The 24,500-nt window shown below is 41.3% G+C and overlaps 1 protein-coding gene across 3 annotated transcripts in view; it reads right to left on the reverse strand.

The window, feature by feature from the left end:
• Positions 1–912: 912 nt before the first annotated feature.
• Positions 913–24,500, reverse strand: part of bcl2b (BCL2 apoptosis regulator b) — a 33,819-nt gene continuing 10,231 nt past the window's right edge. The window contains exons 2-3 of one of the 3 annotated variants that reach the window (XR_008396618.1): positions 5,691–7,928; positions 4,361–4,499 (exon numbers count right to left, since the gene is read on the reverse strand). Coding sequence is in view for 1 of the 3 variants with exons in the window: in XM_017471559.3 (XP_017327048.1) it covers positions 4,359–4,499 (141 nt within the window). In the remaining 2 variants the exon portion in view is untranslated. Of the gene's footprint in view, positions 4,500–5,690; positions 7,929–24,500 lie in introns of all 3 variants that reach the window. The other 2 variants (XM_017471559.3, XM_053681143.1) reach the window with 2 other exon arrangements.

The raw sequence follows: 24,500 nt of genomic DNA on the forward strand, positions 1-24,500 counted from the left end.
ATCTAATCGGCAATATGATTCGATTTGAGGAATCGGAGACAGAAAGAGAAACAGAGAGGGAAACAGACAGACAAACAGGTGTGAGGTGAATATAGAGGAGAGGAGGAGAGATAGAGACAGAAAGAGGCACATAGAGGGACAGAGAGAAGGAGATTGGAGCAAGAGACAGAAAGAGAGAGGGAAAAAGATGGATACAGAGGGATGGATAGAAAAGAAGAGAAACAGAGAGAAGGAGATTGAGTGAGACAGACAGAAAGAGAGTGAGACAGGCAAAAAGGGAGAGATAGAGATGGATAGAAAAGAAGATAGAAACTGAGAGAGAGACAGACAGAAAGAGAAGCAAGTGAAATAATGAAAGTGAAAGTTATTACTGAAATTGATTAATTGTAATAAAATGAATAAAAATTAAGAAAATAAATCAGGAAGCATGAATAAAGAATGAATAGTTTGTGGGTTGCTCTGTTTAATATAATGCTTTTTCATTTATTTTAAATGTACTATAAAAAACAAATAAGACAAAATCAAGAAAAGGGGACTTTCTGAAGAAATAAAGAGGGAAAAATGAGAGGAAAAAACCCCAAAACACAGAGGATGGAAAAATGACGAAATAAAAATAATAAGAAAAAAAAACTAGGAAAACAAAGAAAATCTAATTAAAGAAAAATTAATGAAAAATCTGAATTTAATGACGAAATCAAAAATCAAGTAGTGAAACTGAAGAAAAGAAAATCTTTTCATTTTAAAGTAGTCGAAAAATAAAACGAAAAGAATATGGGACTAAAATTTGGAAAAATATTAATAAAGTTCAGACAAATTTTTTTTAAATTGAATAATTAGAGGAAAATTTAAAGAAAATTAAGCATGAATATTTATGATTATTGTTCACTTTAAAAACTTAATCAGACACAGAGGTTTAAAAGAAAAAAGTCTTTATTTCCATCAGCAGACCAAAAAAAAAAACGGATTTGATTCCACATGCTTTCAGCTGATAAAAATCATTCTAGACAAAATGACACGTTGAATATGTTTCACGTGTGTATCACGTTATTGCTACAGTGACAGGTGAAGACACGTTAATGTTCAATAAATATCTTTTTTTCTGATTATATATATATATAATATATATATATATATATATATATATATATATATATATATATATATAATCACTATTAATAATTATCGTAAGCAGCATTTTAGGAAGCAAATTAAGATCCTAATAATAAAGTTTTTATATATTAGCTATAATTGTGGATTTAAAAACAAAACAAACAAAAAAAAACTATCAAGACATGAAATTTAAAATAAAATAAAATATAGGGATTTTAAAAACTGTTTAGTTGTTAAGGTACCGAATAAATAAATAATGAAAATGAAAGGAGGAAATCTGTTAGTGTGAGGGTAATAATTATAATAGCATAAACGGAGGAAAACACACACACACACACACACACACACACACACACACACACACACTCACACACACACACACACACACACACACACACTCATTCATTACAGGTATTTAACAATCCAGCGTTCTTTCCCAAACTAGTTTAGTTTTTGTTTATTTTTTGGTGCACTAGAAATACTACTCCTTCCGAGTCACATCTTTGCTAGTGACTTCTCCTTCGTTTTGAACTCACTCTCTGTAAGATTTGCCTTTAACGCAACATACAATTCAAAATGACAGGATACGTAATCTCAGAATTATTCAACTTTAGAACGTGAAGCGTTCAGGATTCCCAGGGAAAAGCAGACACTAAAAGTTTTACTCAGACAAACTAAATCCCTATTAAACGGCTCATTTTGGCTGCTAGCTAGCTAACGTTTGGCAGCTATGTATTAGCGTATATGTGCTATTCGAACTATTAGAAATTAAATTTCAGGTAGTTCGACATCTATTTTTCCCTCTGCGAATCCCAGATTTATTCTTTTTTTTTTAATCGCAAACCTCTAACCTGAATTTTTCAATTGTACGTTTTTAAATAACATCGGCAAAAAATGTCTTTCCTGTGATGTGTATAGAATTCAAATACGTACGAAATTCATATTCAGATTCTTTCTTCAGCTTTAGCTTTAAAAAAAAATTATTTACTCGTTACTACTACTTCCTGTTTCCTGTCCCACCCACCTTTCGATTGACAGCACAGAACCTAGCTAAGAACCTCTGATTGTTTATGATAACTAGCCGGATAACTAGCTAATTAACTAGCTAGCCAAATAAAGTTTCCGTTACGGTTACGGTTTCCGTTAATACACAACGTCAGCTCTCATTTCTTTTTGCCGAGTCAACTGAATCCATCTGTTGGGTCAGGTGACAGGAATTTCATTAATGGGAGATGTTAACGACGGTGTAGTAACTGTCTTGGGGAGTATAGGCATAGTATACAACAACAATGGCTAATTTTAATAATAACGCGTCCTGGTTTTCATGTATGTCAGTCCTGCGGTGTGTCCGCCATCTTGAACGTCGCTTCCAGCTTCCTGTGACCTCTGATCTCTAATCTCAGTAAACACACACATTTATCATCTTCATTAAGATTTCCAGATTCATCGTCTCTTTCCTACGTACATTTTCTCTCAAACATTCCAGACATCTTCATTAGCTAACAAACGTTTTGCTCTTTCATACCTCATTCATTCCTCCTTTAAATATCGGTGTCCAACATTCACTTGATTAGCGAGGCAAAATTAGCTAATACCTAATATCTAATTCATGTTGATGGACTACGTTTAGAATAAGTGAAAAGAAAATGTGTGGTCACCCCCCCCCTCCCCGACTGATCCTTCACCCCATCGACCCAACCAGCGTTACTTTCCCATCCTTCGTTCTCAGTCATGTAGTCAGACTTGTACACACTTGCCTTACACATTTAACCAGAGACATTTTGTTGTACAGACAGACACAACAGATAGAAATAATGTTCTGCAGTCTCTCAGAAAGACATTCAGCTGGATGCGGCGGCCATATTGAAAGTTGGCGTAAGATGTACGTTTCCTAAGAGCAGCTAAAATGTGAAATCCGTTTTCACTTCCAACCTTCCACATCAAAAATACACATTTGCCGTGTTAGTGATGTCTTGATCCGATCAAGCATTGCAGACTTAGTAAAGCTAGAGATCGGACATCTCTAGATCGGGGGGCAGGGGGGTGGGGGGGGTGGGTGGGGGGGGGCGGGGGTTATCCAAGTGAACATCAGGACTTAAAAAAAAAAAAATCTGAGGGATGTTTTTTGTTTGTTTTTTTTAAAATCAAGTGCAAGACAAAAAAATGTTCTGTACTTAAAAACAAAACAAAACAAAACAAAAACTTTAAAAAAGCCCATCATAAAGATTTAATTTTATGATGTCGCAGCATTCCGTCCTCACCATGTTTTCCATTCATCTTCTCAGCCATCCTTGTAGTGTCCAAACGCTCACTGTCGAGACCAAGAGACCTTTTGCCTCACCTTTGAACTTTTTTGGATTTTCCTCAACAGGAGTACCGTAAAATATTCCGGACTGTCCCCGAGACACTTCCACATGCGCTCGAGTTGGGACGCAGCGCTGGCGTTTCTCTATAACCCACTGAAGAATGCTAAACACTACATACAGTTGTTTTCGCCATACAGTCTTTTCTTCACGATTTCACCAACACATCTGGGAGAAAAGTCGTCATTCCGGATACTTCTGTGCAGTTTCCTCCATCACTACGTAACCATTAGCTAGCTAATTTCATCCTCATTTACTGTCAAATACCAGACAGGATTCTTTGGTGACTGTATTTCCCTGGTTGCCTAGCAACAGTGTTCTTTTGTGTTCACATTGCGTATTTGTTAGCGTGTTTTTAACTCCAGCAATTAAAGGAAGGTTATGGTTAGGTACACTAACTGTTAGCTTGGTGCTAACATGACATCAGCTAGCATTATTGAAGCAGCAGAAGTGATCGAGCAGACAAAAAGTTGCTTATAAAATTAATGAACAAGGTGTCAAACAGTCGTATTGTCTGGAAAATGCAGAACTCATCGTTAACGCGGATTAACTTTACAACCATGCCGATAAAATCGAGCCTTAATGAAGATCACAAAATGGAAGAATAATCGTCGACTTGGCCGGTATTCCTCAAGGTGAGTGAACGTTTCTTCTGAACCACCTCGTTTTTTGGGGGGTTTTTGTATTGGAACACATCGTTACTTAGCTTTTGTCTTCGCACCCGAGTCATGTTCTTTTGAGGAAAAGTGAAGAAGGACTTATAATATGATGTGAATATGACAGGAATATGAGAGGTTTTGAAGAAACGTCCGGGATGTGAGCATCTCCAAGACGCTGAGGGAACGAGGAAGGAAAGGAGAAAGAGGAGAGGATGGTTGGAGTTCTTCATTTCTGAGTCAGATAAGCCCCAATGGTGAGACCGACTGCCCCCAGTGCCGCCAAACTGAAGACGGACGTTGTTAAGGACGGCCAGGAGCTGCTGAACACCGAATCCTTTTTCCTCGTGTACAGCTCCACAAAGGCATCCTGGGAAAATGAGAACAGGAGAAAAAAATTAGAAGTTAAGGGTGAAACCCTGAAAATAAAAATCAATATAATCCTAAATGATGTTATTTGTTATATTTTTTTGCAGTGCCACAAAAATGTTACAAGACAACCGAAAAGAGCTCTAGAATTATTATTCATCAAGAAATCCAAATTCTATGAATATGCAAATTAGTGGGCAAAAAAAAACCTGGGGGAAAAAAACATCCACACTTTTATCCTTGTCAAGATATTCAAACTTCTACTAATATGCAAAATTGCACATCCTTTATTTGCATACCGGAATCTGATTGGATCTTATATTTTATGATTGACTATTCGAAACAATTTTCACACTTAAATTTCGCCAAAGAGAATTTAATTATAATTTTGTTTATTTGAGCATTTGAACCCTAAATATTGTGTAACATTTAAGAAAATATTTTTAAGACAAGATTTTTTTTTAATGGCCACTCACAGAACTTCTTTTAGATTTTCTTTTTTGTTAATGCAACATTATGACTTTCAGGACCACCGTTAAATATAACGGTTGAGTGCGTATGTCGTGTATCAAGAAACTCTGGACTCCACTTCCCATCAGCCACTGCACTGCACTAGCTGTCACATGACCACCTGCACCTGACTCACGTTTTGTTAATGAGCACTCGTGTGTGTATATATAGTCCTTGTCTGCACTGTTCGCTTGTCTTTCGTTGTCCTAGACGCTTGTCGTTTATGTCTCTGTGTTTTGTTTCATGCCACAGTGTTATACCGAGTTGTCTTAGTGTCTTTGTCTCATAGTACATTTGTTTAAATAAATGTTATCTGCACTTGCTTCTGGCTCAACCTGGATACGTGACAGAACGAAAGCTCCTTTATCAGAAGCAGCCGATCACCAAGATGGACGCCTGGTTTGCAGCATATGAGGAGTGGTATAGAGGACTATTGGAGCAGGGAAAAAGGACGGATGAACTACTCGCTCAGAATAACCAAATGCAAGGCCTGCCGCAGCCGGACAGACCATGCACCAGGCCACACCCGGCGTTCATAAAGGACTACGCCATGCCACGCCGACAGGAGGGGGAGTCTGTGGTCGGGGCTGAGACCAACTCCCACCCTCCCTCCCCTATCATGGCTCTCGTTCAACCTTCATGTTCAGTGGAGGATGTCAAGAATTCCCCACTGTTCAGCTACCTCAAGGTCGCTCCGCCTCCCCGCTCGGCTGAGGTCGTCGCTCCGCCTCCCCGCTCGGCTGAGGTCGTCGCTCCGCCTCCCCGCTCGGCTGAGGTCGTCGCTCCGCCTCCCCGCTCGGCTGAGGTCGTCGCTCCGCCTCCCCGCTCGGCTGAGGTCGTCGCTCCTTTTCTTTGCTGCACTCAGTATGTCGCTCCCCCTTCCTGCTCCACGGAGGACATCGTTCCCCCTTGGGCTTCGCGGAGAACCTCACTCCCCCCTCGGGCTTCGTGGAGAACCTCGCTCCCCCTTCGGGCTTCGTGGAGAACTTCACTCCCCCCTTGATTCTCACGGAGAACCTTGCTCCTGTCCCGTGGAGGACGTCGCCCAGCTTTCATGTTCTGCCGAGGAAGTATCTCTGCCTCCCTGTGCCGTTCTGGAAGCCGCTCGGCCTCCTGGTTCTGCTGGGGACATTTTGCCCAGGGGGCCAGGACCACCAGATGGAGGACGTATAATTTTGGGCGCTCCGGGAGTAGCGCCCTTGGGGGAGGGTTCTGTCATGTATCAAGAAACTCTGGACTCCACTTCCCATCAGCCACTGCACTGCACTAGCTGTCACATGACCACCTGCACCTGACTCACGTTTTGTTAATGAGCACTCGTTGTGTGTGTGTGTGTGTGTGTGTGTGTGTGTGTGTGTGTGTGTGTGTGTATAGTCCTTGTCTGCACTGTTTGCTTGTCTTTCGTTGTCCTAGACTCTTGTCGTTTATGTCTCTGTGTTTTGTTTCATGCCACAGTGTTATACCAAGTTGTCTTAGTGTCTTTGTCTCATAGTACATTTGTTTAAATAAATGTTATCTGCACTTGCTTCTGGCTCAACCTCGATACGTGACAGCGTAGTAGTTTTTATTACCGTAATATCCTATACTGTTTTATGTTGCACAATTAATGCGCTTCCAACTGCCGGATCGTTTTTCACCACAAGGTGTCGCACGTGAATAGACGGTGTGCAAAGCATGAAAGTCGACCTGAGTCTAATAAACCACAACCATAAAAATAAAAAACAAACCAAAAAAAAACAACAACAAAAAAAAACGCAGATTCAAGATAGGACCAGAAATCAATATTGTTGAGCTCAACATGTATATTTCTTACTTCAGTTGCAAATACACTGATAAAATTAACTGACCGTTTATTTGTGGATATTCGAAACACTGACTCGTGCAAATCAGTCTACAAATGGGTTGTTTTTTTGTTTGTTGGTTTTTACTGGGTCTGCCTCAGCCAATCAGGATGTGAGACAACTTTTCTCTAACACCAAGACCACAAAGTCCAGCACGTTGCGTTGCAAGGACCTCATATTTTTTTCTTTAGGCTGATCAGGCAAGTTTGGGGGATTTTTTCCCCCAAATTGTTTGCAGGTTTGAGGTTTGACGTAGTTTAGAGTCACAAATTAATATTAGCATGCATCACAAAGAAAAAAAAGTCTTCAGTAAGAAACAAGTCCTTCCATACTAAAGCAAAAACATTTCCTCACAGGAACTGACCTAATGGTTTCCATTAACCGTTACAATATACTGATAAGGAAAATGGGAAGCAGTAGGCCAATTCCCAATACGAAATGTTTATAATATATAGTATGTAGTTTGGGGGAAAAATCTAGAACAAGCATGTTGTCTGGGTACTCCAGGGGTTCTCAACCTTTTCAGAGTTTTAGCTGTGTACAATCTGTAAACCTTTCCCCTTTAGAAACCCGTTTTTATTAAAACTGGCATTAGATTCCAGTGGAAATTTATGTATGTGTGTGTTTATAAGCGTAATAACGTCGATAATGTTATTCTTAAGAAAAATTCTAAATGACAAAACCCCTGCCTTTGCGTCAGAGACCCAACTAGGCGACCGGGTCTGAACATAACAACGTGCTCAATATCAAACTAAAATACTGGAGACGGGTGTGATGTCAGGGTTCCATTCAGACCAATCAGACACTCCAGATGAAAGACTTTAGTTTAAATATATAAGTGCAATAGAGAGCTGCAGGATAGTCTGTCCATATTATCCAACTCAGGGTGGATGCACACCAATGTTTTGCAGCTCTTCGTCCTCCTGGTGGTGGGAATGTGAGTCGCACCATGATTTGAGCTTTAAGAAAACACACACACACATACTCCTCTGACTGTACTAGTGTGTGTCAGGCGATCTGGGGGGTCGAGAGATTGAAGATCCATCTGCATGCCGACACACGCAGGAGACCAAACGTGCCTGGTTAAAAACAGATGATTTATCTTCAAACACACACATACACACACACACATTCCATACACAATCACAGCCCAGTTTTACCCAGAGAGTCGTGTAACTCCGCCTTATTGGCTCTAACTGGGAAATGGAAAGTTCTTTAAAGTGCACAGAGGAAAAGAGGATGTCCGGTAACACACAGCTGCTCTCATCTCAAAACGGGAGGCTTTGTTCTTAGCAGGATGTCTAATAGCTACAGCTGAAGTCATGTGGATGAAATGGGGAGGGGAGGGCCGGGGTGGTGGAGAGAACGGGGGACAGTTCCTCTCCGCGGTTTGTTTGGGAAGATGATTACGACATGATTACCTCACGCCTTACATAATCTCCCCACTTCACTGCCGCGGGTCATACCGGTGAACGTCAGCTCAAGCAGTACACAATGGCCTCTATTTACAGAAACGTGTACAGTAAAGCTCGGCCAAGTTCTGATTTTATTTTCATTTGTGGACAGAATACACATTCAAACCATATAAAGTAACAAATGTGGAACAAAAAAAAACAAATATAGTCAATCAACCAAGACATGTTTAATGTCTCAGTCTTTTCCATAAACACACGACCTAATTGAATTAAGCCATATTAACACATTTAAACAATAGTGATCAGTGATTGGTCGTTGGGAACAATGGTGATCAGTGATTGGTCGTTGGGAACAATAGTGATCAGTGATTGGTCGTTGGGAACAATGGTGATCAGTGATTGGTCGTTGGGAATAAGGTTGATCAGTTGTTGATTGTTGGGAACAATGGTGACAAGCGATTGGTTGTTGGGAATAAGGTTGATCAGTGATTGGTTATTGGGAACAATGGTGATCAGTAATTGGTTGTCGGGAATAATGGTGATCAATGACTGGCTGTTGTTTGTCATTAGGGACTAATGTCATTAAAGCTGACTAAAAATGCACCAAATATAGCAACAAAGTCACTAAGATGCTGTCACTGTCATTCTACTCTAGATCTCCAACATTACAGTTCATACATTGCTCTAGGAACCTGTTCCCTAAATCATATTCCCATCCCAGACATTTCACTATTAATCAGCCGTATGCTAGCTGCCTTTGTGTGAATATATTGCTAGTTCTCTGGCTCTCACGGTGGCAACTTTCTTAATCTGTATTTTACTCAAAGCAACCAAAAACACTCCTCCCCATGCCCTACTATTGTAAAATACGGCTGTAATGGCAAGGAAAGTCCCACATTAAGAATGGGAGGAAGTGTTCCGAGTGTTCAAGACCTGACATGGGTGAATATTTTCCTGCTCTAAATGGTGTAAAAACACTGGCGTGGATGATGTGTTTGACTTGTCCGATGGTAACACATGGTCGCTGTCATACAACAGAGCCGTATGCAAAAGCTTAAACATAACGCCATTGTGAGTGTTGGTTCTAGAGTTTAATGGGACCAAACAAAATCGTCAAATATATAAACTGCTGTAGGGCTAGTAAGCCAAGCAAACATGCTAACACACCTATCATTTATAGTAAGGCTACTGCATCCTCTGAGCTATGCTGGATCTGCAGCATCAAACAGGCTAACCAACAAGTTCGTAATTACAATAAACATGCTAATGCATATTTTTAAAAGACCAAGATCTAGCTCACAGATCTAGTGTTTCTAAAGGATATACCTCAACATACAGAACAACAAATGGAAGTCTATGATGTTGTAGCCTCATAGAAGAAGCAAATTTCACACACCAAACACATCCTTAACTGATCAACTATATTTGGGGTTAAAGGGGAGGAGCTATGTAAATGTTTTGCAGCTTTTCATAGCATGCCTCACCACTTCTTCTTCTCCATGTTTTCTCAGCAGTAGGCAAGAGAGACGAGTCATAAGAGACCGAACTGGTGGAAAAGGGAATCGGCTGAGCGTCATGGGACGGCGGAAGGAGAACATCATGCTCTGTTTCATCATTTCACCCCTTCACACACACACACACACACACACACACACACACACACACACACACACACACACACACACACACATGTGACCTCTCTCTCCACTGGTGGGATGAAGTGGAGCATGCCTGTTTTCCATTACACGTCTCTTGTGTTGTTGGATAAATATGGTTCCACAGTATCGCTAGTCACCAGACGATGCTGCTTTTGCAACACCGCAAGGTGCCATGATTCATAGCGGGGATCTCTAACACGCTTCTCGTTGTGTTCCAATCCACACGTATAGGGATATTTCTCAAATAAACCACAAACTTATACGCATTATAGTGAACAGGTGAACACAAACTAGCATTAAACCCATTAGCATTAAACCCAAAGTTGGTTTTTTAAATGTATGTTTTTGAAAATGGCCTGAACCTGCAATGTCGTCTTGACTCTTTTTAATCAGATTACAGAACTGAAACCATCCTTTTTATAAACCATATTTTTAAAAAATATATATCCATGTACACATGGAAAGACTTTTACCCAATGCCACGTTAAACTGAACTTTGTTTCAGACTCTTTCATTTGATGGCATATCAGTTCAGTCAAGGTGTCCATGTTTGAGCAGATCAACTCTGATTTAAAGATGCGAGAGCAGGTGAGATGTAAGCGGCCAGCGAAGATGAATGAGAGAGAGATTGCTCTTTGAATGTTTAAGCTGGAGACTTTATCCCATAACAACAATTCTGACATTATGACTAGCCACGAGTGGATACTCCGCTGTACGATCCATCCTGGATGAGACTGGAAACACAGTAGGAACTGAAAACTTTTTAAAAGGTATTTGGAATTCGGATTAGCTCATGGTTGGTGGTTTAGCAGTAACGTTTCATGCCTGCACTGGAGTTACGCGGATAACGTAGCTAGCAGGTAATGTAGCTAGCAGGTAACACACGTCTATCTTGCCCGAAATATTTTGTGTAAAGGTCAGCCTCAAACCACATCCAGATAGTCAGGTGATCATCTACAAGTAATCTATGAACAAGAACAAAACGTTATGAAGACGACCATCTTTGGTATCGCTCCACCCCTCTAGGCATTTGAGCACGCTCAGTAACCAAACTCGTGCTCACCACGGAAACAAGAAGGACCAGTCATGTTTCACGGGGTGGGGTCAAAGTATGAGCCAATCATGTTTCATCTTGCAACAGACATACGCTGAGAAACATTACTTTTTAAAAACTGTGTCACAATGTTGCTCAATTATATGTATATGTACGGCGGCACAAAACGTACTCGAGTGACAGTCTAAAAGTATCTACATTAAATAAGTAAAAAGTAACGATGAAATGCCGGATCCTGCACGGCTAGCTAGTTCGCTAAGCAGTCAGTCAATCAGTCTTAAGGAAAAGATTCTGCTAGCTCAGACAAAGCTAGTATTTGTCTTGCTGGTTAGCTAACGTTTAATAACCCTTTTTCAAAGGAATTCTAAGGCACAATCTAATTTACCTAGCTAATTTACAAAACTAGCTAGCTCATCTAACAAGCTAATTTGCAAAACGTAACTAGCTAGCTAATTTTAGTAGCTAAATTACACAAATTAAGTAGCAAAGTCACCAAATGTAAAACTAACACCATAATTCTTCCGATTAAATGGTGAATTTATGTTGAAGTCCGATATTTCGTCCTGTACAAACGGCGTCTTACTAATAAAAGAAAACAAAAATCAGGTGTTTTTGGACTTGTAGTACGTGTTTAGGTAATTGTAAGTATTCGGTTGCAATAATATGCAAGTAAAGTACACATCTTCCATAATAGTACTTAAGCACAGTAAGAAAGTGCACCTCTGGTGATCTGGAGATGTTTCAAACGCTTCAAGATTGTTTTAAGAGTGCTGCTGTTAATCTAAGCCGAACTTGTAACCATACACCATATATGCGATATAAAGGTGTACTATCACCCTTCATTTGTTCACATGGAAATGCAGTGAGCTAGTTGTCTGGGTAATTAGGTTAGCTAGCTATAGCTGAATGAACGAATTGAAATCCGCAACACAAACAGTATTCTGTTGCGATGTTTAATTTGCCTTGGTGTTATTCCAGTCCTCTATGTGATTAAATGAATGCTAATGTGTGCGAGAGTCAAAACACAACCGTTGTAGGTGAACTCTAGGTTAATTTTAATCCTTTTTTTGTGAAAGATTGATATTTATATAAACCTGATAGACGTTATCTTCCTGCCGGTGCGGAAGACGCTTCTCATCAGCAGAAGTGTTTAATAAGGTCAGTGTTTGTCACTCACGTCTCCTACGCAGCACTCGTTTCACCTCAGTGCAAAGTGTGCGCCTTCACAAGGGCGCCTAATGAAAACAAATGTGGGATTCTTTTACTGGGCGTCTAGCGGCGCCATGGTTACCGCCGCGTTATTGCTTTGCCTTTCTCACAAGTCGGCGGTTTTGGGGAAGGTGCTGCTCTTGTACAGGATGGCACTTTTGTCACGTTTGATCTGCCTGAGACATGTTATGAGTGTTCGAGCTTTCAGAAGTAATGAAAAGCTTTACAACACACACACGCCCATGACGTTGTCTGCAAAGCTAGCTACACGAGTGAGAGCTACTCATGTGAATTTTTTTTTCTTTTCTACATTTCCTCCCACTTTTATTTTCCATCGGCTTACATTTAAGTAATTCTGGAATTCATCGATCACCTAGCCGAAATAATGGCTACGAATCAAATGCCTTCATCACTTCACTGCCCCTACTGGTGCAGTTTTTTTTTTTATTCATCAGCGTCGCCGGAGTACGGCACTATGTTGTTTCATGAGTTCGGTCGGAAGTTACGTTTACGTTTCCCCTTCAACCCAAACGCAGTTGATCAGCACCTGAAGGTCGTTTCTTCGGCTTTGTATTGGGGCTAGAAAAGCTAGAATTTTGCAAACCGCACACTTAAATTATCACGCAGTTATGCCGATCGCAATTATTACAACGTTAAAGCTGAACACGATTACTGAATACGCAAGATTTCACACGATTTAAACAACTGGAGCAAATCGAGTAAAACAAATCGACGTGACGGATATAGATATATGTTATTAAAATCGCTCGTCACATTTTAATTCGAATCATTATTCTCAGTCGAGGGCTCTGAACTTTAAGCTGTGGGTCTGTTGTTTTGCTGTGGTACGCAGTAATATTTCATTCAGGATGGTAATCACTCTGTGAATGAGAAGAACACTCAAAACGTTTGAAAATACGGGCCGTTTATTTCCCATAATGCTTTCTGTATTCTGTATAGAGAATTGTGTAACGGGACACAGCGTTGCGTTTTATCGGTCGCCGCCTGAAGGCACTGCACTTGAGCCTGACCCCATGGGACCAGCACACATGGGGGTTTAGGAGCTAAACTGCAGGGTGTGAAGAAGCAACACAACCCAGTAGTGTAATTAGCACTTTGAAAAGGTGGGAACTGCTCCAGCGCAAACAACGTAAAACAGTTTATACACAAACGGTTGCATCAGACATAACATCAAGCACTTGGAGCCTTGAAACGGGTACTAAATTACACACTGCGTCTGACTGTCACGTAGAGTGGTGTAAGCAGGATCCTAGACAATACAGACAGCGGCCACGAGACCAGAGGTGTGAGCGTCCACGAGCTTGTTTACAGACGTGCCCGAGTTAAAAGATAAATAAAAAGATGAAAAGCGTTCTGTACTGGCGGCTGAGTCATGTGACATCACCAATGCGGGGGGGGATACTTAAGTCCACGATACTTAATGCACTAGTCTGTGCTAACGGAACATTATTATATCAAGGTTCTAAGAAGGTTAGGCTGCAATGTTATACACGTTGTATATGTAGCGATACGCTATATCAAGTGTTATTCTGATCATTTGATATCTTCAGTCCGTATTTTCTATCCCCAAAGGGTCTAGATGCTATAGGAAAAAACCCCGTCCTGGATGCTTCTACTCGAGAACAATCTGGAAACCTCGGTGGTTTGAACTGTACGCAGGTGATTTTGATGCATCTAAATGTATAACCCACAAAAGAGAAAGATAACAGGAAGTAATCGGACGCAAACGAGGATTAAAAAAAAAAAAAAAAAAAAAAAAGTCTTCATTATGTTTCATCTTCGCAGAACGAAAACAGTTCAGATTTGGTCAGCCGAGCAACAGTAGAGTTAGAGAAGCGCTGACTCCTGCGTTAATATAATCGCAATAATGATATATTCTCCCATCTTATCTGGCCCCTAATATATAAAGTCAGTTATATGACTACGTTCTATATAAAATATAGAAAGATTTACACATCTCTAAGTCACAAAGCCAGCCCTAATGGCTCACACGAAAAGAACAGAAGTGCTTACAGGTCAGAAAAGCTTTTAATCCTGTATGAATGCATGAAAAAGAACAGGACATATTGGTTTCTTCCTCAATGCAACCGTGTATGTGTGTGTGTGTGTGTGTGTGTGTGTGTGTGTGTGTGTGTGTGTGTGTGTGGGGTGTGTGTGGTTGAAACTCGGTGCTGTAAATAAACCAGACCAGCTCAGTCAGAGAATCTAATAAAGACTTATTGTATCTGCGACGTGAAAAGGCCAGGATGACGCGCACAGGGATGAACAAAAAGGGTTGCTGAATCATCATCATCATCATCATCACCATCATCACACACACACACAGATAAATTTCCCCCTGAATGCTCCCAGATGCCCTTTGCAGAAGTCGCCCAATGCATTCTCATGTTAAAGGAAATCTCCACATGAAACCACATAGGCAGGTATCTTTCAACTATCTTTCCTGCTGAAGAACCCAGAGTTCCCCAGAGAGCGTGAGAATACACCCTACACCCTCACGCCATGTGGCTTGGAGACGTGATAAAATACAGCCACACAGGCTGTGGGAACCAGAACATTCCTCCATGGCTTGTTGTGTCTTCGGGAAGATTAATGCGTCTTCCGTATTAGGAGAGGGAGTGCGACTCTGTGGGAACAGATATGACCATGCCACGTGACGGTACGTGACGTAAGCCACGCTAATGACCAGACGACAATCAAATGGCAAATAAAAGCAAACTGTGCTCGAGGACAAAGTACAGCAGTGGTCACCAGCCCTGTTCCTGGAGATCTACCTTCCTGAAGACTTTATCTCCAACCATAAATCGTGCCCACTTGACCATTTAATCGTTGCCTTAAGAAGTTCTTGATCAGGTACGTTAGATTTTGAAGGAACGGAAGATCTCAAGGAAGAGCCTCGGTGACCACTGAAATACAGAATCTTCCTACAACACAAGTAACCTGATCAAAACATCTTCAAGCATTTATGGAGAATGTCTCGCATGCGAGAGAGAGAGAGCACTTCAGATTGGCGAGCACTGATCACTGTAAAAGCTCTACGCTTTGCTGCAATATTCAGGTCAGCCGACTTCAAGCTCTCTGTTAAAGATAATGTTTAAGCAGCATCTTAAATAAGCTTAAACATCTGAAACACGGCACAAGGAGTTTCACTGCTAGGAGTACACCAACAGGTAAGCAACAGGTAAGCAATTTCATTATCAGTATTGATGGGTACCAAAAAAAAACATGCAGTTGTTCTGGGGAAAAAAAACGGCATCTATACATCCCTAGTCTTGTGATGGCTGGCTGGAAGAAATGATCCATGCCTATGAAACCAGCGTTGAAGAAGTCTGTAATAAGAGAGAGAAGAGAGTGTGTGGGGTACGCCTCGGTGTCTGGAGATGAGCTAACTTTTCCATGGTGAAGCCAGTGAATACCAGACACGTGGGCTTTCATTACCGAGGAACGTCATGCAAGGCCAAACGTCTAGCCAGGGTGATAAGTGAAAAGCGAAATGAGCCCAAACAAGTCACACCCATGTGGAATATGTTCATGGGGAAAAAAAAAGAAAGGACAGGCAACAACATTATGTAATATTGGTGTAAATTTGCGGTTAGCAGGAGAAAAAACTTTGACTATTGCGTAAACTACGGTTTCATAAAGGCTGGGAGTGTGAAACCCTCAAGGTATGGAAGCCACGCTTTAAATGCACGAATAGGATGATCAAGATGTACGTCGCCTCAACAATACAGGACAAATCCACATTTTATTTCGTGAAACTACTCTAAAATTTGGTGAGAAGACCAAACTATGCTTATTTGGTGGGAAAAACGTACTGTAAAATTTGTACTTTACATGATTTTGTTTAAATGCAAAATACCAAAACCTTCCAGGAAATTTGTCGCAGTTCTCAAGCGTGCAGTTCCCAGAAAAAAAAAAGGTGGTACAGCTCTTCATTTCGGCATTGCTGGCTTAAAAAAAAAAGAGTCACATAATAGCGTAATTGAGAGACAATTGAGAGTCGACATGCAGCTCCGGTTACGTCGTAGCAGTTAAAAGCTTTGATTCGCAGGGTTTCAGAGCGTCTCAGTCACGCTACAACTTCTTGCCTTTTATCTCAGTGTTGCTGCCAAACAAACAATGCAAAATGGCTGCAAGATAACGAAAGCATCAAAGTTGAAATAATACAACTCCTCCAAGCCTCCATGAACATCATCCCCCTCCTTCTCCTCAGGTCAAGGTTCTTCTTTCATCATGAGAGCTTCTGGAGAAAAGAGGTAATGAAATCCTGACAGTTTTGGCAACAGAGTCGCTTTGACTAAGCTGCAGGCTCACAATGGAGCGAGGCGGGGTTCAGGTTTTTGAAATTTTTACTGTGTTAAAAATGGAACAAAGAGCAGATTGCGGTTAACAGAGGTTGAGACTTCTCAGGTTTAAATGAAGTGAGGACAATGAGCAACTTGAGAATTTGTTTGAAGTTGCACATCCCAGGAGTGTGTACATGGGCCTGTCCTCAGTGGGTAAATTACTGTATAAGCCATAATGCTTTGGCATCACTTTGGGTCAGACAGCTGCATTAAGAGAAAGTCTATGCTTTAGCTGCAGATTATGGATAATAGAGATGGAGATATGGGGTCTTGGATAACCATTTAAATAAAGTGGGGGCAGGGAACGAATAGAGAATCGGCATGCATTTGAAGTTCCACAGCCCTCGAGTGTGGGTGTATATGGGATTGTCCTTGTTGGGTAAATTAAGATATAAGCTGTCATACTTTGGCATCACTTTGGAAAGGAGCCATCCTTTGGTTCTCGGTTGACTATTTAAATAAACCAGGGACCGTGATCGACTTGAGAACTTCTTTGATATATGTTTTAAATTCAACTGCCCTTGAAGGTGGGTGTACATGGGACTGCCCTCATTGACAAAATTATGGTGTAAGCCAGCTTTCTTCTACTTTTGGAATAAATGTTTCCAACCCTGGTCCTGGAGTATCCCGTCTTACTAATTTTAGGGTTGTCCCTGCTCATGAAGCTGATGGTCAAATGTGTAGGGGTGTACTCTGGGACCAGGGTTGGGAACCCATGCTTTGGAGAAAAGTCAAGTCAATGCTTCAGAAGAGCAACAACCAGGGGACTGTCCTCATTGCATAAAAATTGGTGTCACTCCTTTGGTATCAGTTTGTAAAGAAGGTCTACACTTTAGAACCAACCATTACATTTCATTCATTCATCATCAGTAAACAATTTTTTCCATGGTCAGGATCATGGTGGATCCAGAGTCTACCCCAGAAACAGTGGGTTCGAGGTGGCAATACGCCCTGGATGTGATGCCAATACCATCTAGGGGCAATTTATAGGATTGGGAGGAAACTGGAGAACCTGGAGGAAATCCATCTGGACATGGCAAGAACATGAAAAACTCCACATAATCAGTAGCCTGAGCTCAGGATCAAACCCGGGACTCTGTAGCTGTGAGTTCGAGTACCAGTGCTACTCATTATAGCACTGTGCCACTACAAGGACACAAGGCATGAGGTAAAACTAGACAAACCCTTGGTTTCATAGTGGTTTCAGCCTTGAGCAGAGTGCTCCACATAAGTGCTACCTTTTGCATACTATCTGACGTCAAGAAAATATCATCACTGAGGACGTTTCACATTGTACAAGCTATCATCCAGACATCTCCTAGCACATAGAGATTTCTGTTCTCCTTCAGAAAGGAAAGCAACCTCGCAGGGTTGGGACCCAGTCCCACAAACAATGTTTAATGAGGCTCTAATAAAGCCCTGAACAAACTCATGCACACCCACTTTATTTACAGAGAAAATGGACTGATACTGTCTGATACATTTCCTTTCTTTTGTCGAGTCCCTATTGCTCCTCCTTCCTGTCTTCATCTGTGGGCAACGAGGAAAGCAGGGAAAAGTTCAATCCACCCCAGCAACCAGCTGATTCCCGTCCAAAAAGCTGGGAGGAGGAATTAGAGGAATGCACTGGTGCTTCGAGACAAACAACCCCACTTTGTTTCCTGCTCGCTCTGATACAGGAGGAATGCAAGCACTCTAAAAAGAGACGGCTTCACAAAGACTAACATTTACTGTCCTTATGCAGTAAAAACACTCTGCTCTCGTTAAAGATTCAGGAGCTAATATATTTTCTGGCTGCCACGTGAGCTTGCCAAAGTATTACAGATGTCTATGATGTCTGATTCTTGTAAAATAAATAAATAAATAAATAAATAGAACCTGCAAAGATTCTACTGCATCTCCTTAGTAGAAATCTTCTATGCAGCATCCAAATTTTAAGAGGTTCCAACCAAATTTATGCTAACTACAGCTGGAGGTCTTCGACAGGGCCGATGGCCGGGCTATCATTGAATGGGGAAAGATAGCTGTTTCCAACGATACTGTCAATTTCACCGAGCTGTACGGTGAGCTCAGAAGTATTGGCACCCTTGACATTGGAAATGTGTGAGAAATCCAAACGTTAATTAATTGAGGAAAATCTTACCGGAAGAAATCAATTTTAACAAAAAACTATTTACAATTGTTGGCAATGTAACTGAATAAAGGTCCCCATTTATAAGTTCAGTGTCTACTAACACCGTTTGAGTTTTTTAATAACTTCTAGAGAATAGAGATTATGGTGCATGCGATGGCATGTACAAATCTATAATAAGGATGTAACTGAATACAAATACATTTCATTCGGATTGAACAGATAATGTGTTCTGAACGGATACAAACCTCGCCGTGAAGGTTCACAGGGCATTTAAAAAAAATATATTCGGAGCAGTGTCCGTGTGTGTGTTACGACCCTGATATATGAAGGTGTAGTAATTGTGTGCTGCAGTCTGCCCATGAATGTTTAATTTGGCTGGCACTTCTTCGATTAGATCATTCTGGAATATTGGCTATTCACAAAATACACAATGATTCCTATTTTAGCCTGACTTTTATCATGTAAATTTAACTCTGTGAAATATTATAGATATAGATAGATAGATGTTTATGGTATTAGACCTGCTAACCACACAACACTGAATTTTTATCATTTTGTGTTGCTCCGACATATTCCATACAGATCATTAAACAAAACCCACTGATAATTAGCTGGTTAGTTAATTCAGGCGAGTTGAAACAAAGACTCCTGAAAGCAACAAATGCAAGTGTATAGCTTCGTCCAAGAATTGCCGAGCTGTTCTGAGATGCATGACAGTCTTCATGCGTGACAGGAAACTATGTAAATGCTTGTCATTGCAGGAAAGACCAGCAGGAACTAGCTGGGAACGAGTTAAAATAGAACGCGCTTAACTGACATTCTTGCATTGTTGAAAGAAACACAGGATGCAAATGAAAGCATTGTTTTACTGTAACATTTGGAAAACGACCAAATGAACCACAGGGGATGCTAACGTACGTCCTCTCCTCCCATTCTACTTAAATACTGAGCAAGGATAATATTAGATTGCAAGCACTTACAAAACCCACTGACAGCGCTGAAGGTCGCTACCATTTACGTCAAGGTTATATGAGACTACAGTCAGTTAAAGCCTTGAACACAGCACAGTGTAAAAGCACAGCTATCACAGCTGGGGGGTTTTTTTAAACTATGCATCAAAAATCGTTCAGAGTTAGTCATGAGTGAAGGCCACACCACAAAATAAGTTGGCTTTTATACTTGAAACAAGAGGAGAGAGATTTCAACATCAGTGTTTCTCCTTTGGTTGTTACATACCAGCCATTTCAGAAGAAAAGAAAATCAACCTCAAAGAATAGTGAATTGAGGAAAGAAGGGAAAATATAGATGGGATCGGGACATGAGAAGTATTTTGCCATTAGGTTCTCTTAGAGAAAATGTTTGAAAGAACTGTTGAGGGATCTTTTTCTATTACTGAATCCTATTCCAGAAACAATTCCAAGCAGAACCTTGTTAGTAAGTTACAAATGTTAACCCTTTCTGTGGTGTCTGTGTATTTGGAGGTTATCCAGTTGCATACCTTTATATGTGACAAGACTTTGTGATCCATCTCCCACCAGCTGAGCTGGTCATTGGATCATTTTCTGTCTACTTCCTGGTTTATTTCCTAAACATGCATGTGTCCTTTCATTGTTTAATTCAAAGTATTTCCATTCTCTTGTGCAAGTTCTGAGCCGTTTTTGCAACGACCTGTTCGACTGTTCTTTTCGATTCTCCTTGGGATTTTGATGTGCGACACCTACACCGTGCTTGAATTTGCCAACTCGGATTGTGATTTAATAAACTTTGCACACAGATCCAATGTCTCTGCCAATGTCTCTGCTGAGCCTGGTTTGTTTCAAAAGGATACTAGAAACTGAATGCCAGCACGCAATGAGCGGAGTATAGTCACAATGAGAACATTCATGTAAAAAGGAAATATTCCTTGCGGCTAAATTTTGTTGCACTAGGACAGGGTTGGAGACAGGTCTGGTCAGTTAGGGTCAGGAGAAAAAAAATACCAAATTCCTGGCCTTAAGAATGACAAACAGTGCAGACGACAAGAGCAAGAAAGTCAGAGCAAATTTACTCACTGTACACAGTTGTGGTCATTGTGGGTTCAGTTGTTGGGTGCCCATTAAGAAACAAAAAAACAAACAAGTTGACAGGTTCAATTCAATTACAATTTTTGTCTAGCGTTTTAACAACAGACACCGTCACTAAGCAGCTTTACAGAAATCCGAATGTAGATTTAGGGCGTTTTCACGACTTGGGGCTCATAATTGCACGTTTGTGTTCACGTAGAAGAATTCCTTCCAAACGATCGGGATCGATTGTGCAATTCCATATGTCACGTTTGTGCAAAACACAAGGCACTAGGTTCGTCCGTCACGGGCGGAGAGCTACCACACCTGATGCAGACCAATCACGGTTCGGTTGAAGCAAGGCTCCAGACCACCATTTTCAACCGGACCAGAGATTGGTTCTCTGGACTGCTCTTGGGTTTCACCAAATGTTTCACCAAAATTTACTGAACTCTTGGGGATAGCATCTATGAATCCAGAAAAAAAAAGGAACCTCAGATCCCAAATGAGCAAACCAGAGGTGAGAGTGGTAAAGAAAAACTCCCTGAGACGACATGAGAAAGAAACCTTGAAAGGGAACCCGTCCTCTTCTGGGTGACACCGGATAGTGGGATTATGAGTCATTACAGTGTACAGGTGTAGAAGAGTAAAGACAAACTGTACTGGGTGTTGAAAATATGTTTAGTAGAGCTGATTCTGAATGAGGCATGATCGCAGGATGGCCTTTATAAGAATATTGATGATTATTAAGGAATGAATGCTATGAAGCGTATAGCTTCTACAGAACTTGGTGTCCTAGAAGACATGTGATATTCTTGAAGACCTGACAGCTGATACTACAATGCCGTAGATCGGCTGTTTTGCAACATGGAGCTTAGCTGTTGAGATTCACTTTCCTGTTAGTGAAGAACTGCTGTAGGCAAACTGCTCCCCTGGGCCCCCATTTGTCTGATGTGGTCTAGCTGTTGTTGTATCCATACTCCTCCGTCTGATGTACATTAAACAAGGCGTCTGTAGTTTTCATGAAAAAAGTTCCCCAACCAAAAACCGCCCCCTCCTCTTCTCTCGGGTAACATCTCTCCGAGATCAGAGCGCGCTAATCCGCGCTACTGCTGTGGTGCACTGTGGTGTTATTGACTGCTCTTTCTGCCGAAACCCCTTTGTAACAGGAGAACGTGTGAGCAATATGGTGTCTGGTTGGACATAAAAATGAGACCGGAGTTACAAAAAGGTTCTCGATCGTTAATCATCATGGGAGTCTCGAAAACAAGGGGCCCTTTAACCGAGTTATTTTATGAACAATATTTTGTACACAGAGACTTCTATTCTTGTATCCCCCCCCCACTGACAGAACACATTAGATCCAAGTTGATTTATACTGTAGGCTTACTTGTCTTTTTGTTATCGAGTTATTGGAGTTTGGATGAAACTCATTTTATTCAGTCAAACAGCGCTAAGACTTCAATAATAAATAGAATAACTTTCTGTTGCAGTAACTAATCGAAGACGCCTGTTTGAGAACTTTTCTAAAACATACTGTGCGATTCGAATTATCTTTACATGCTTTCCCCGAGTCCTACAGTACAGCATGAGCATTTTATTGCCACTTTAAAAAAATTACGTTTATATCGTTCACTCGTAAACACGTCTAGACGCGGCTGTACCCGGCCTTTATTAGACGAGGTACGTCAGAAATAAACGACGCCCAACCGCCCAACATATTACGCCAATGAAACCCCAGGAATGAACTATTCAACCTGGCAATCTGTTCTTGAAATCGATTGTTTCATACAAGCTTTTACTCTGCTGACTTACAACCCAGATGTTCCTCGAGGATGTCAAAGACGGCATACCTGCTGTAGAGTGAAGCTTCTGTACAGCTGAGTCGAGATTGAGTATTGGGTATAAACCCTACCATTATGCCCCCTAAAAACACTGGAAAAATCCAGACGTAGAAATGACTAGCGCTCCTCTTATTCATATCTGTATAGAACACATTATCTGTTCATTCTGAATAATGAAATCATATTTGTTACACCGCTTAGTCCAGATAGATGATGGATGCTTCAAGGTTATCTTCTGAAAGCCTGGTTTCTTGCTGGATGGCGAGTATAAATTGGCAAACCTCACGTTGTCGATCCATCCTCCAAAAAAGTCTTCACTAGAGAGTTTGAATTATGCTTTGAATACTAGGATGTTAAATGATCAGGGTTACCCCCAATTGGGGCAGTGTGGTCCAACCAGCCAGGTATAATTCTACCCGGCCAGATGACTTCCATCAAGCCCAGATCTTGATAGGATCTCTGGACTGGAATTTATTCAACAGTCTCTGGCACCGAGACATGATGTGCAGTCCACCTGACGTCCGAAAAGGAAGCTTAACGCCCCCCGCCCCCACACCCCCGAGGCTGTTCGTGTCGCAACCATGGCTTGACGTGTCACCCAGTGACAAAAACATGCATTATTGATTCTTCTGGAAAGACCTGTCTCTTTCCCAGACTTCTTGAGATGCCCTCTGAGGCCACGCCGCCTTCGCTGGAAAGAAAGACTCTGAAAGGCACAACGCCAAAGGAAAATCATTCGATAACGTTTCGGGGAAAAAATGTCATTTTAAGTGCAATGATTTTGGAGAGAAAAAAAAGAAAGAAAGACAACAGTACTAAAGTGAACCTTTCATCATTGCTGGGGTGGAGGAACGTATATTGTAGCTTTCAGTATGTAGATTTTACTTTGCGAAGCTGCATGTAGAGTACCGTTTAAATATTTACAAACTTTTGCACAAAACTAGATCCTACATCCGAAGTACAATGAACCATACAAAGTGAAACCCCAGCAACCAATCGGCGATCGCTGTTATATCTCTCTCAACCACAAATTCCCACGGCTTATCCACATGGCGTGACCCTCCAGTGCTCCACCACGAACAATACAACAGCACAGGATGAAGCACGATCGCTCCAAATATAGCGACAGCAGCCTGGAGCGTGACCTTTCCTTCACTGGAGCTAATCCGGGTGGGCTCCATGCGCTGATGCGAGTCATTATCTCAGCCTTTCTCATATTTCACCAGCAGCTCACTCCCACAGGTGTGATGAACGCACCGTGCACCACGGACCGGGAAATGTCCTTTCGAGGAGCCAAGCGGACTAGACATTTAGGGTCCGCAGTCACGGCAGTTCTATTTCCAGACAGTCTCGCATAGCCCTGAATGATTCAATGCCCGTGTGGTCACCTGACACCGAGCTACACATGTGGAGAGCACGTAGAGCGTGAAGCAGGCGGCGTGACGGATGGCCACTTAGTGTCGGACATTACTCAGGTCATGCATCTTTCACCAACATGTGTTCTGCCCTGCTTGTTGAAACAGCAAGAGGACGTAATTCATGTGAGAGAACATGATCTCACATGGGCTAATGAGCCCATGCACGCACAGATCAGTCAGATCATCATATCCGGCTAGGAACAGGATATAGATCTACAGGCAAAATGTATGGAATAACACACTTTGGCGTGTGCCATTATAGGAAAATAATCCTCAGATTGGTGCAAAGTCCTGACACTGGAGACTCCTTACCCAAAAAAAAAGTTCATGAAATCTATGACACGTTTCGCTTTGTTGATAATAATTAATTATTTGTTTAGTATTAGGCTCAGATGATCTGCAACATCTACCACACACAAGTCCCTTTGATTGAGTCATTACCACGGAAACAATAATGCATTAGAACATGTTCCTATGTTAATTCCTATGTAAATAATTTACAGTAAATCA

This window comes from Ictalurus punctatus, chromosome 7 (genome assembly GCF_001660625.3).
Source record: "Ictalurus punctatus breed USDA103 chromosome 7, Coco_2.0, whole genome shotgun sequence".
Taxonomy (NCBI): Eukaryota; Metazoa; Chordata; class Actinopteri; order Siluriformes; family Ictaluridae; genus Ictalurus; species Ictalurus punctatus.